General features: G+C 46.3%; 1 protein-coding gene across 1 annotated transcript in view; it reads right to left on the bottom strand.

The window, feature by feature from the left end:
- Positions 1 to 11,690, bottom strand: part of GPAT3 (glycerol-3-phosphate acyltransferase 3) — a 113,457-nt gene extending 101,767 nt beyond the window's left edge. The window contains exon 1 of the mRNA XM_040326466.1: positions 11,438 to 11,690. Within this exon, the coding sequence (XP_040182400.1) occupies positions 11,438 to 11,581 (144 nt within the window). The 5' untranslated portion in view covers positions 11,582 to 11,690. The remainder of the gene's footprint in view (positions 1 to 11,437) is intronic.
- Positions 11,691 to 15,087: the final 3,397 nt, after the last annotated feature.

The following is a 15,087-nucleotide window of genomic DNA, read 5'->3' as shown; positions in this document are numbered from 1 at the left end:
CCTGTTAGTTGTCCACCAATACAAGCGAGGATGACGACATCAACACGTTTTTGCTCAGGAAGTAGAATAGCTTTATCTACCATAGGTATCAAACACAAGGCCCGCGGGCCGAACCCGGTTCTCCAGGCCATTTCATGTGGCCCTCGCAGCTCCAGCCCTCCTCCAGACCCTTACTTTCTGCTTTTAAGCAATGCATCCAGCTTCTTCCCTGCAGCAGCAGAAGGACAGGGGGGTGCACTGTGTTGTAATGGAGAGTGGGGGACTCAACTTCTGATGGTGGGTGGCTCTTGACATCTAATGCAAGGAGAATGGATGTGCTGGACATCTAATCTTACAAATAAAACTGGCCCTTTTGAGGGAAATCATAATGCTGATGCGGCCCACAATGAAATTGATGTTAAAGGGGTTGTAAAGGTTTGTTTTTTATTTTCTAAATGGGTTTCTTTAGAGTCTGTTCACACTGCAGTGGCACGACTTTCGGGGGCGACTCTGCAAGTCGTCCTGAGGACAACTTCAGAGGCGATTTGCAAAACGACTTCTGTATAGAAGTCAATGCAGGTCGCCCCGAGCCGCCCCCGAAGTCGTACAGGACCCTTTCTCTAAGTCGGAGCGACTTGCGTCGCTCCTATTAGAACGGTTCCATTGACGGTTCACCTGACGTGTCGCCCCAGTGTGAACCGGGTCTTAAGATAGTGCATTGTTGGTTCACTTACCTTTTCCTTTGATTTCCCTTCTAAACTTTTTTTTCTTTGTCTGAATTTCTCAATTCCCGTTTCTCCTCAGTAAGCTTGCATCCATCATCCAAGCAGTTCTGGCTGGGGGTTAGTCAGCCAGAACAGCTTACTGAGGAGGAACAGGAAGTGAGAAATTTAGACAAAAAAAAATAAATTTAGAAGGGAAATCGAAGGTAAGAGAACCAACAATGCACTAGTTTAAAGGAACCCATTTAGAAAAAAAAAAAAACCTTTACAACACCTTTAATGGGTCGGCAAACAGCGGCCCTTATAAGTAGTAGTCTTTTTTCGTTGGTGGCCCTTCCCTCTGCAATATTCTGGGACACGCGACAGGTCCCAGAAGATTGCCTGTCCACTGGGAACGCACAGCGCGACTCACCCATGCGCAGTGCGTGCCCGGCTGTGAACCCGAAAGCCGTCATGACCAGGTGCCCACAGTGGCTTTAACGGCGCCGGGGGAGAGGAGCAACACTCCGGGCGGCTGCATTGCTGGACCTGGGGCAGTTAAGTGTATGTTTATTAAGTCAGCAGCTAAACTGTTTGTAGCTGCTGACTTTTAATAAACAAAAAAAGCCTGGAACTCCACTTTAAAGAGTTTCTCATACATTTATTTTTATTTATTATGTTCGACGGAATGGGTATATATAGAGGGAGAGGATTCTTTGGGGGGGGGATATATATATATTTGGGAAGTTGAATATTCTTAAAACTAGCTTAAAGCGGTGTTTCACCCTGCAGAACAACTTTTTTGCATTAAATTCGGCATAGTAGCGCGAGCTACAGTATGCCTGTTTTAATTTTTTTATCCCCGTACTCACTGTTATATCGTACATAGAAGATTTCAACTGCCTGCGCGGAATGGGCGTTCCTTTCAAGAGGGAGGGTGATTGACGGCCGGCTCTGGCACGTCACGCTCCCCGAAGACAGCCGGAGTAGGTCTAGTAGGCACAGACTATGCGCAGGCGCCGTGAAGAGCCAAGCCTATTTCGGCTATTTCCGGAGAAGCGTGACGCGCCAGAGCCGGCCGTCAATCACCTTCCGTCTGGATTGGAACGCCCATTCCCCGTGGGCAGTCGGAATCTTCTATGTACGATATAACAGTGAGTACGGGGATAAAAAAATTAAGACAGGCATACTGTAGCTCGCGTTACTATGCCGAATTTTATGCTAGAAGAAAAAAAAAAAAATTTTTTTTCATAGGGTGAACCCCCGCTTTAATTGTAAAGTCCAGGGTAGATCAGGGGACCATCCTAGAACTAAGTTTATATACATACATATACACAAGGAGAAAAAAAGTGGTAGGGTGGAGGAAGAGGAGAAAGAGGAAAGCATAATAAAAACTTAGCATCTCAGTTTTCCAGGAAAACCTAGAGGTTTAGTTCGGTGTAAAGTCCAACAGGCGTGAGGGACTTCAACCTTTATATCCACCATTTTTCTTTTTGGAGCAATATACGGTCGAAGTCCCCCCCCTATTGATGGCAATTTAAGGGTATACATCCCTTTCACCTTCCTGCCTTCAGGGTTACTGCCGTGGCATGACGAAAAATGTTTTACCAGAGGTTTCTCTGGGCCTTTCATTAAATTCCCTAAGGCCTCGTACACACGACCGAACATGTCCGCTGAAACTGGTCCGTCGGACCAGTTCCCACGGACATGTTCGGTCGTGTGTAGGGCCGACCGGACAATTTTCCGGCCGACCGGACAGGTTTCCAGCGGACAACTGTTTCTTAGCATGCTAAGAAACATGTCCGCTGGAACCATGTCCGCCGGACATGTCCGATGTTCAGTATGACTCATCGGACATGTCCGCTGGCCCGAGAACCCGCGCATGACGTCGAATTGATTCGACGCATGCGTGGAAGCATTGAACTTCCGCGTCAGAGAACGTCGGTGTCGTATACGTCACCGCATTCTCTGTCCGCGGGGATTTTGGTTTGATGGTGTGTACAACCATCAGACCAAAATCTCCGAGCGGACATGACCGATGAAAACGGTCCGCTCGTCTGTACGCGGCCTAAGATGTTCACCTATTCTGACCAAAATTGACTGGTATTTAGAACTGTTCATAAGTCCCTTTACCTTGACCAAGGCCCCTGTTCCAGCTGATGAAAAACAGATCCAAAGCATGATGCTGCCACCGCCATGCTTCACTGTGGGTATGGTGTTCTTTTGGTGATGTGCAGTGTTGTTTTTGCGCCAAACATATCTTTTGGAATTATGGCCAAAAAGTTCAACCTTGGTTTCATCAAACTAGAATACATTTTCCCACATGCTTTTGGGAGACTTCAGATGTGTTTTTTCAAAATTTAGCTGGGCTTGGATGTTTTGTCTTCGTATGAAAAGGCTTCCATCTTGCCACTCTACCCCATAGCCCAGATATATCAATAAAAAGCGAGATTGTTGTCACATGTACCACACAGTCAGTACTTGCCAGATATTCCTGCAGCTCCTTTAATGTTGCTGTAGGCCTCTTGGTAGTCTCCCTGACCAGTTTTCTTCTCGACTTTTGATACATTTTGGAGGGATGGCCAGTTCTTTGTAATGTCACTTATGCCATATTTTCTCCACTTGATGACCGTCTTCACTGTGTTCCATGGTATATCTAATGCCTTGGAAATTCTTTTGTACCCTTTACCTTTACTGATACCTTTTAAAAATGAGATCCCTCTAAAGCTTTGGAAGCTCTCAGCAGACCATGGCATTTGCTATAGGATGCGACCAAGAAAATGTTAGGAAAGACCTACTAGAACAGCTGAACTTTATTTGGGATTTATCAGAGGCACTTTAAAAACAAGGCTCGACAAAATCCGGGTGCCAGGTCGCAATCGCGACAAGAAATTGTGACCTGGCGCCCGCCGGTAATTGAGGCCACGGCCGCAAGATCCTGTGCCTCCGTGCGTCCTCGCCACGCAAAAGCGGCCGGCGACGCCCGGTAACCGAGGCTTTGCGGCCTTGTGAAGTCCCAAGCTTCCTTCTGTGACCTGGCGCCATCTGGTGGTGGCCGTTGACATTACAAGTAAAACCAGTTCTAATGTGTCATTTTTCACTGTTTTCACTGCCATCTCCTTCCCTCCAATTAGAACCCCCAAACATATATATTTTTTATTCTAACACCCTAGAGAATAAAATGGCGATCGTTGCAATACTTTGTCACGCCGTATTTGCGCAGCGCAGGTCTTACAAGCGCACCTTTTTGGGGAAAAAATACACTTTATTAATTAAAAAAATAAGACAACATTAAAGTTATCCCAATTTTTTGTTATATTGTGAAAGATAATGTTACGCCAAGTAAATTGATACCAAACATGTCTCGCTTCAAAATTGCATCCGCTCGTAGAATGCCAACAAACTTTTACCCTTTAAAATCTCCATAGGTGACGTTTAAAAAAATCTACAGGTTGCAAGTTTTGAGTTACAGAGGAGGTCTAGAGCTAGAATTATTGCTCTCGCTTCAACGATCGCGGCGATACCTTACATGTGTGGTTTGAATACCGTTTACATAAGCGGGCGCTACTCACGTATGCGTTTGCTTCTGCGTGCGAGCTCGTCGGGGGGACGGGGCGCGTTTTCTGGCTCCTTACTTTTTTAGCTGGCTCCTAGATTCCAAGCAAATTTGTCAAACCCTGCTTTAAAAGATAGCAGGTGTGTACTGACTCCTATTTAACATGAGTTTGAATGTGATTGCTTAAAGGGGTTGTAAAGGTCCTTTTTTTTTTTTTTTTCTAAATAGGTTCCTTTAAGCTAGTGCATTGTTGGTTCACTTAGCTTTTCCTTCGATTTCCCTTCTAATGTTTTTTTTCTTAGTCTGAATTTCTCACTTCCTGTTTCTCCTCCCGTAAACTTGCCCCCATCATCCGAGCTGTTCAGGCTGGGGGTTAGTCAGGGTGCTCGTCCCCTCCCTTAGGACTACATCCCTGCGGGGAGACGAGCATCTTCCCGCAGGGATGTAGTTATAAGGGAGGGGACGAGCACCCTGACTAACCCCAAGCCAGAAAAGCTTGGATGATGGGGGCAAGCTAACGGAGGAAAAACAGGAAGTGAGAAATTCAGACAAAGAAAAAAAACATTAGAAGGGAAATCGAAGGAAAGGGCAAGTGAACCAACAATGCACTAGCTTAAAGGAACCTATTTAGAAAAAAAAAAAAGGACCTTTACAACCCCTTAAATTCTGAACATCCCCAGTTACAAGAGGATGTTCACACTTACGCAACCACATTTTATTTTTTGTTTTACTTCCCCCCCATAAAAGATTTCAGTTATCTTTGCCTAATTGTTTTTACATTACATTTTATCAGGGGTGTGTAGACTTTATATCCACTGTATATGCCCTGGTATTTTAAGACCCCCAAAAATGAGCTAGGCCATCAGTACATCAATTGATTAACCACTTGCCGCCCGCCAATGACAGATTGACGTCCGTAAAGTGGTTGTAGAATCCTGACTGGACGTCATATGACATCCTCAGGATTCTGAGCCGCTGCGCGGCCCCCGGGGGCGCGCATCGCGGCGATCGTTGTTGCAGGGTGTCAGTCTGACACCCCGCAACACCGATCAAGGTAAAGAGTCTCTCACGGAGACTCTTTACCATGTGATCAGCCGTGTCCAATCACGGCTGAGCACGATGTAAATAGGAAAAGCCGGTAATCGGCTTTTCCTCACTCGCGTCTGTCAGACGCGAGTAGAGGAGAGCCGATCGGCTGCTCCTGTGACAGGGGGGTTTTGTGCAGATCGATTATCAGCACAGCACCCCCAAGGATGCCCACTGGACCACCAGGGATGGCCACTGGACCACCAGGGATTAAAAAAAAAAAAAGTATGCCACCCTAGACCACCAGGGATGAGGACACAAAAAATGGATGCCAATCAGTGCCGCAATGGATGCCAATCAGTGCCCACAATGGGCATCACTGATTGGAAGGCATTGTTTGGCACTGATTGGCATCCATTAGTACAACACATACGATAGTGCCCATCTGTGCCACCTATCAGTGCCCATCCATGTCACCTATCCGTGCTGCCCATCAGTGCCGCATATTAGTGCCCATCAATGCCACCACATCAGTGCCACCACATCGGTGCCCATCAGTGCCGCCTTATCAGTGCCCGTCAGTGCAGTACCATCAGTGCCCATCAGTGAAGGAGAAAACGTACTTATTTACAGTGTTTTATAACAGAAACAAAAAAAAAGTTTTTTTTTCTAAATTTTCGGTCATTTTTTATTTATTTTTTGCAGAAAATAAATATCCCAGAGGTGATCAAATACCACCAAAAGAAAGCTCTATTTGTGGGTACAAAATGATAAAAATTTAGTTTGGGTACAGTGTAGCATGACCGCGCAATTGTCATTCAAAATGCAACTGCGCTGAAAGCTAGAAATTGGTCTGGGCGGGAAGGTGTATAAGTGCCCTGTATGGAAGTGGTTAATTTTCAAATATATACACACACACACACACACTATAATACATATATCTCAATGTTTGTTGACATAACAGACTGAATACTATACACCGATTTGGGTTATTACCAAAGAAATGTAGCAGAATACATTTTAGAATCAATCCATGATGAAAGATTTTTTGAAAATTTTTAGAACAGAAAAACATGTTTTTTTTTTTCAATGTTTTCTGTATTTTTTCATTTATCCACTTCCATACCAGACACTTACGCACCTTCCCGCCCAAGCCAATTTTCAGCGCTGTCGCACTTTGAATGACAATTGCGCGGTCATGCTACACTGTACCCAAACAAAATTGGCATCCTATTTTCCCCACAAATAGAGCTTTCTTTTGGTGGTATTTAATCACCTCTGCGATTTTTTTTTGCGCAACTAAAAAAAAAAGAAAATTTTGAAAAAAATTACATTTTTATTTTTTTCTGTAAAATTTTTTGGAAATAAGTTTTCTTTTTTCAATTACGGGCACTGATTTGGCGGCACCGATGGGCACCGATGGGCACCGATGAGGTGGCACTGATGGGCACCAATAGGCGGCGCTGGTATGCGGCACTCATGGGCGGCACAGATGGGTGGCACTCATGGGCGGCACAGATGGGTGGCACTCATGGGCGGCACAGATGGGTGGCACTCATGGGCGGCACAGATGGGCGGCACAGATGGGCGGCACAGATGGGCGGCACAGATGGGTGGGCACTGGGCATGGATGGGCACTGGGCATGGATGGGCACTGAGGGGTGGCACTGATGGATCCATGTTGCCAGTCAGAGCCCATTTGTGGGCACTGATTGGCATCGTTTTTTTACTGCCCTTTTTTTATTTGTATTTTTATTACTGACTTTTTTTTTTATTGCCCCTTTTTTTTTTGCCCTTCCCTGGTGGCCCAGTGTGGGCTTCCCTGGTGGTCCAGTGTGGGCATCCGAGGGGGGCTGCGCTGATAAACAATCAGCGCCAACCCCCGTCAGGAGAGCTGCCGATCGGCTCTCCTGTACTTGCGTCTGTCAGACGTGAGTGAGGAAGAGCCATCAACAGCCATACAGCATTGGGGCAGCATTAGATGAGCTTGAGGCTGGGTTCACACCTCCGATGGATGCGGCTGGCAGCAGGGGTCCGTTCTGTCCCTGTTCTGTTTCGGGGACAAATCAGGGACGATTATTTGCCTAAATTCGGCCCTGAAATGAAAAAAAAAAAAAAAAAAGAAAAAGACGCACAGTATTCCTGTGCAAGACGCTCTGCAGCCGTGATGGAGCTATGTGAAGCGACTCCATAGAGAGCCAGTCACAATCTCCTGTCATGCGAACTGAAATACACATCCAATTTGCATAGGTGTGAACCCAGCCTTAGAGACCCTGGCACAAAGGTGTAGGCTTGGCCCACAGACCAGTGAACCTGAGCCAACAAGCTTTGCTCGTCTGACACAATGGGCTGTAGGCGAGCAGACAGCCGATGACAGCACAACAGAGCAGGCACACAGCTCGTGTTTTCATGCCCCTATACTGGCACCCCAGTGTCTGAAAAAAGTAGGATTGTTGCAACAAGCCAATAATCAAAAACACAACTCAAAATCAACCGCACATTACTTTAAATATTACGTTTAATTGAAAGCTTGTGGTTAGATCTGCAATAAACTGTGCAGGCAAGGCCGAGAACATTTGTGATCTAGACGTATTCGACAAGGAAAAATGGGAAACATTCCAAATGGCGAAAATAGTGAAAGCAGGACTGTAGGCGGACTAGAAGAAATGTGCGGAGGGAGGCTGTGGTCTCTGTCTGAACTTCTGTACTGGTCATGCGCTAGGCTTTATTTATTACATTATGTTGTGTTATAATAGGCAAATAAATAGTCCTTTGTATTGAAAGCTTCAGAAACAGGTGAGCTTTAGGTTTATTCGTAGCACTGAAAAAACAAAACAGGTCATGTGATCGAGGAGGCCGAGCTTCTGTATAAAAAAAAAAGTAAATCCGTGCCCTGTCAAACTATGTTGCAATACGGAGAGAGCGATCTTAGAGCAGTCAGGGTGTGGATCACAAAGTCAGCAACTACATGTGCTACCTTGTTAGCAAGGCATTTTAACCCTTGCTTAAAAATTGTGTAAAAAAAAAAAACATGTGCAAAACAAACGACCAGATGATCCTCCACACTGTGTTATTATATTGTGACAGCAGGACTTTTCCACTGCCAGAATACACTGAGCAGCGCTGCAGCTATGGGATGCATGCACCCGATGGTCTGCATGTACAGGTGGATGCATGTACCGATGGTCTGCATGCACAGGTGGATGCATGTACCGATGGTCTGCATGCACCCGATAGTCTGCATGTACCAATGGTCTGCATGCACGCACCCGATGGTCTGCATGTACCAATGGTCTGCATGCACGCACCCGATGGTCTGCATGTACCAATGGTCTGCATGCACGCACCCGATGGTCTGCATGTACCAATGGTCTGCATGCACGCACCCGATGGTCTGCATGTACCAATGGGCTGCATGCACGCACCCGATGGTCTGCATGCACGCACCCGATGGTCTGCATGTACCAATGGTCTGCATGCACGCACCCGATGGTCTGCATGTACCAATGGTCTGCATGCACGCACCCGATGGTCTGCATGTACCAATGGTCTGCATGCACGCACCTGATGGTCTGCATGTACCAATGGTCTGCATTAAGGGAATGGTGGTGTACATGCACAGATGGATGCATGTACCAATGGTCTGCATGCACGCACCCGATGGTCTGCATGTACCAATGGTCTGCATGTACCAATGGTCTGCATGCACGCACCCGATGGTCTGCATGTACCAATGGTCTGCATGCACGCACCCGATGGTCTGCATGTACGCACCCGATGGTCTGCATGCACGCACCCGATGGTCTTTATGTACCAATGGTCTGCATGCACGCACCCGATGGTCTGCATGTACCAATGGTCTGCATGCACGCACCCGATGGTCTGCATGTACCAATGGTCTGCATGCACGCACCCGATGGTCTGCATGCACGCACCCGATGGTCTGCATGTACCAATGGTCTGCATGCACGCACCCGTTGGTCTGCATGTACCAATGGTCTGCATGCACGCACCCGTTGGTCTGCATGTACCAATGGTCTGCATGCACGCACCTGATGGTCTGCATGTACCAATGGTCTGCATTAAGAGAATGGTGGTGTACATGCACAGATGGATGCATGTACCGATGGTCTGCATGCATGTACTTATGGTCTGCATACACGATGGTCTGCATGCATGTACTTATGGTCTGCATACACGATGGTCTGCATGCACCGATGGATATATGCACCCACCAATGGTCTGCATGCAGGCACTGATCAAACACAAATTTTCCAACATTCTTGTTCAAGAGGAGTTGATCACGAGGTCGACTCCTCTCGAATGGAATCGGCCATGGGTGGATTGAAATTCGGCTCATCCCTGTTGAGCCGGACAAATTTAAATTCATCTATGGCCAGCTTTAAAAACCGCAGTGCTAAAACATCTGTTTTAGCGTTTTTTCATAAAAAAAAAAAAACAACCTATAATGTAAAGACGCCTTGACGTGTTTTGTCGCATTTTTTGTTTTTACTGCTCCTGGAAGCACAGGCTGTTTTTTTTCTACTGCCTCTAAACTCTTATGCCTCTGACAGTTTATGTGTAGTATGGACTAACACAAAAGGAGAGATTGTACAGCATTTGGTCACCTTTGATCTAACCATGCACCTTGAAACCAGATTACCTACTTGCCGACCACCGACCAAATATACTGCGGAAAGATGGCTTGGCTGTGCAAATCGCCGTACCAGTACGGCAATTCATCTGCTAGCATTCGTGGGTGTGCGCGCTGCGATTGGCCAGCGGGGTTGCCAATCAGCAGGTCCGGCGGACTCGATGTCTACCCAGCCGCCCGCGATCGTTCCCTGCAGAGACAGAAAGGGGATCTGTCGAAGTAAACAAGGCAGATCACCATTCTGTCAGCGGATGACACAGATCTGTCAGGAAGACGGATCTGTACATTTCCGCAGTCCTCCATTAAGGAGGAGCTCTGGCGTGTTCGCATAGTACACGTGCAGAGCCCGCCAGGATGTGTGCACGGCGCTGAGCTAATCACAGTCAGGGAGACATTGTCCCGATGCTCGGCTGCAGGGATTGTGAAATGTCTCCCTGGCTGTGATTAGCGCAGCGCCGTGCACACTTCCTGGCGGGCTCTGCACGTGTACTATGCGAACACGCCAGAGCTCATCCTTATCCTCCATACAGTTAGTAATCACAAACAGGGGAACACATTTTGCCCCCTGATGATAACCCCTTCCCTACCAGTGTCATTAGTACAATGACAGTGCATTCTTTTTAGCACCAATCATGGTATGAATTTCACTGGTTTCCAAAAAAGTGTCAAAAATGTCCGTTAGGTGTCCGATATGTCCGACGCTAGGTTGCAGTCCCACAAAAAAAAAAAAAAAAAAGCTAATCGCCATTATTAATAAAAATTATATAAACATATCCTCTATTTTGCAGACGCTATAACTTTTGCGCAAAAAAAAAAAAAAAAATCAAAAAAAAAAATATATGCTTATGCAGAAGAATACATATTGGCCCAAACTTAGAGCCGGTTCACACTGGGGCAGCACGACTTGCCGAGCGACTCGGCAAGGCGATCTGCCCACAACTTCAAAGGCGACTTGCAAAATTACTTCTGTATTGAAGTCAATGCAAGTCGCCCCCAAAGTCGTACAAGAACCTTTTTCTAAGTCGGAGCGACTTGAGTCGCTCCTATTAGAACGGTTCCATAGTACAGAGCGCAGGGCAATGGTGTGAACCGGCTCTTAAGAATTATTTTTTTGTTTTTTACATAATTTTTTTTGGATACGTATTATAGCAGAAAGTAAAATATTTTTATTTTCTTTTTTCTAAATTGACGTTTTTTTGTTTATAGCGCAAAAAATAAAAAACAGAGGTGATCAAATACCACCAAAACAACAAATTTTGTTTGGCTACAACGTTGCACGACCACGGAATTATCAGTTAAAATAACACAAAAAATGGCCTGGTCATTAAGGTGAGCTGAAGTGGTTAACGACAACATTCCAACAAGGATCTACTATATGAGAACCAACCTGCATAGATACAAGTCGGATGGATCGTTAAAGCAAAGACTACATAGTTTCACTAGCGCTAAAAGAGATCAAACAGAAATTGCACAATAAGATTGCAAGGTGTGTGGCTAGCTGATCATGTGCAAAGATCTTACCTCTAGAGTTTTAACCAGGATCTTCATGTACACCTCTGAGATGCCCAGAGAAAAGCCAAGCATGGATGGTACCATGATAAAGAGGATGATCACAGACAGCCATACTGTAAAGATATTATATGCCAAGGTTTTAAAGTCCTCCATGGCTCAGCCCAGCTAGGAGCCTGCTGCTAACATATGTGAGTCTCCTCCTCTGGTTGGGTTTGACAGAGCAGGAAATTCAGCCTTTTCCAGAGAACTTTCTAACTTCCTACTCCCTGTAAAGTCACACCCCACCTCTGCTCCTCCCTGATCACAGCACCCACTGACCTCTGTCCTAGCCAATACTTTCTGATCTTTGCCCCTGTCACACAAGACAAGAAGATGATCTGATACTTATCAGTGTTTTTATTTTTATGTGCAATGTACAAGTCGCACGATTAGAGTTATATGTCATGTACAAACAACATAGGATACAAGATCCCAACACCGATCTGATCAGCGCTATATAAATCATTATTATTAATAATAGGGATCGTTCACACTGGCGTTTTGCTGCATTGGATCAACAAAAGGGCATACGGAAATAATTGTTTTCTATGTGTCCTGTTCACACTGCAGAGTCACGGGGGTGCCTAGCAGTGCTGTATATACTGTATGCATTTTTCTGAAATACCCCTGACTAAGGATGAGCTCCGGCGTGTTCGCATAGAACACGTGCGGAGCCCGCCAGGAAGTCGGCACCCTCGCTGCGCTAATCACAGCCAGGCAGACATTTCCCGATCTCTGCAGCCAAGCATCGGGAAATGTCTGCGTGGGTGTGATTAGCGCAGCGCGGGTGCGACTTCCTGGCGGGCTCCGCACGTGTTCTATGCGAACACGCCGGAGCTCATCCTTACCTCTGACGTAGGGTTGCCACCTTTTCTTCAAGTCAAAGTTCGAACACTTTAGCGGCGCACCACAATTTTTTTTTTTATAGTATAAACTATACATATATTTTGCTATTAACCACATTTACGTTGGCAGAATGGCACGGCTGCGCAAAGGGAAGAACCTGTACATTTGCTCCTGCCTCAAGCTCTGTGATTGTGCCCGCGGAACCCGCGGACTCCATGTCCACCGGTGTCCCACGATCTAGGGTGACCACGTCCAGACAGCGCCCAGAGGCGATTCAGTTCGCATGTGTTGCGCTTTACAAGTCTCTCACTCACGTGTCCCGGATTGCCATTTTGCAGGACTGTCCCGGGCACATTCATTGCAGGACAATACAGTGTCTTGGAATAAAACTAACACAGCCACCCCCCCTGGCCAATCTGATTCCCCCAAAAAAGGCAGCCACATCACTGCTTTGCTCATTGACAGTACTTGTCCTGGCCAGGAATGCCTGGAGGAGCACAATCCCCGCCCCCTGCTTGTGATTGGAGAAATCATAAATCCTGCCTCTTGTGTCCAATCACTGTGCTGTGATTCGTTACAGCACAAGCTGATTTTTGGGAAGGGGGGGTGTCCCTGAATGATAGTTTGGAAATGTGGTCACCCTACCGGGATCGTGCCATGGAGCTGCCGAACAAGGCATTTCCCTGTCATCGGGAGCAGTGATCACTGTCGTGTCACTGGTAGAATAGCCCATCCCACAGTTAGAATCACTCCCTAGGACACACTTAAAGCGGAGTTCCACCCAAAAGTGGAATTTCCGCTTAATCCAGTCCATATTTGGCATGTGATTTTTTGGGGGGGGGGGGGGGGGGGGGCTTCAGTAGGAGTGGGACTTCCTGTCCCACTTCCCCCTTCCACCCAGGGACCACCTAGGCGATACGTCATATCGCCTTTTGGCGGTAGGGTTGCCACCTCATCCCTTTAAAACAGAACACATATGAATTACACAGGTTCTGTGGCTGATTTAATTTAGATAAGGCTCCACTTGAGTTCAATTACCACCTTAATCAGCCACAGAACCTGTGTAATTCATATGTGTTCTGTTTTAAAGGGATGAGGTGGCAACCCTATTTGGCGGTCCCTCCCTGTAGGCGATCGCCTGGAACACGTGACAGTTCCCAGGCATTCGCCTGTCCACTCAGGGAGCGATGCGCCATTCGTGCATGCACAGTGAGTGCCCGGCCGTGAAGCTGAAAGCTGTCACGGCCAGGTGCCCACAGTTACAATGGAGGCGCCGGCGGAGAAGGGGGGGAGACGAGCGAAGCTCCGGGCGGCGTGGCACTGGACCGTGGAACAGGTAAATGTCTGTTTATTAAAAGCCAGCAGCTACACTTTTTGTAGCTGCTGACTTTTAATAAACATAAAAAAAGGCTGAAACTTCCCTTTAACCCCTTCCTTTTCCCCTAGTGGTTAACCCCTTCCCTGACAGTGTCATTTACACAGCAATCAGTAAATTTTTATAGCACTAATCGCTGTATAAATGACAATGGTCCCAAAATAGCATCAAAAGTTGCCAGATGTGACCCCCATAATTACTAATAAAAAAAAATAATAATAAAAATGCCATAAACTTATCCCCTATTTTGTAGACGCTACAACTTTTGCGCAAACCAATCAATATACGCTTATTGCGATTTTTTTTTTTACCAAAAATATGTAGAAGAATACATATCGGCCTAAACTGACCAGTTTCAGCGGACATGTTCGGTCGTGTGTACGCGGCCTTAGACTGCTTGCGGCTTTAATGTAATGTTTGGTCCCTGCAATATGGATGAAAATCACTGAGAAAAATAGCATGGGTTTTCTCCGCCCCCCTCCCCCCAGGTCATTACAAGCCCCTTTGGCCCTATATACTTTAAACAGCAGTATACAGGCGGTGCAAACAAGACAGGGACTGTAGGTTTGTTGTTAAGTAGAATCTGTTTGTAATTTTGAACTGGTACTTCTTTAAAGTGTGGCTCCAGCCATAAAATCTTTTTTTAAGCTTTTCTGAAAACATAGAGAAGGGTTATCACCCCTGTAACATTTGTTTTGCTGTCTGTGTGCATCTGTTCAGAAGATTGTACCTCACTTTCTGTTCCAATGACAAATGGTTTTTTGAATTTTTTTTTTTTTGTGAAACAAGGATTGGTGATAAAGCATCAGTGGACAGGAGACACCTTTTACAGAAGAAAATTTCCCTTCCTAGGGGAAAATTTCCTCTCACTTCCTGTTGTCTTGCAAGTAGGAGTCGTTTTGTAAGTTGGATGTTTGAAAGTAGGGGCCTGCCGTATATACAGAAATTTGTGACCTAGGTGTTGGTGTTACCACAACACTGTAAGCCCTCACAGTTAGTCTTGGTGGGCGCTGGAATGCCCTGCTGTGTGAACTATTATATCAAGAACTGTAATTACATGCCATTGTTGAACAGTGGTAGAAAAATTGGGCCTTTGGTGCTGGCGCTGGTACCACAACACTGTAAGTCTTCACAGTTACTCTTGGTGGGCCCAGGAATGGGCCCTGCTGTGAAATACTAGATCAAGAATTGTAATTACATGCCCCTGTTAAACAGGGGCAGAAAAATTGGGCCTTTGTTGGTGGTGGTGGTGCTGGTGCCACAACACTGCAACCCCTCACAGATACTCTCGTTGGAGCGCAGGAATGAGCCCGCTGCAAAGCATTGCATCAAAAATTGTAATTACGTGCTCCTGTTAAACAGGGGCAGAAAAACTGGGCCTTAGGCACTGGTGCCACAA

The sequence above is a fragment of the Rana temporaria genome, chromosome 1 (genome assembly GCF_905171775.1).
Source record: "Rana temporaria chromosome 1, aRanTem1.1, whole genome shotgun sequence".
Taxonomy (NCBI): Eukaryota; Metazoa; Chordata; class Amphibia; order Anura; family Ranidae; genus Rana; species Rana temporaria.
The sequence above is the reverse complement of the archived record's forward strand: the minus strand, read 5'-3'. Positions and strand labels throughout refer to the sequence as shown.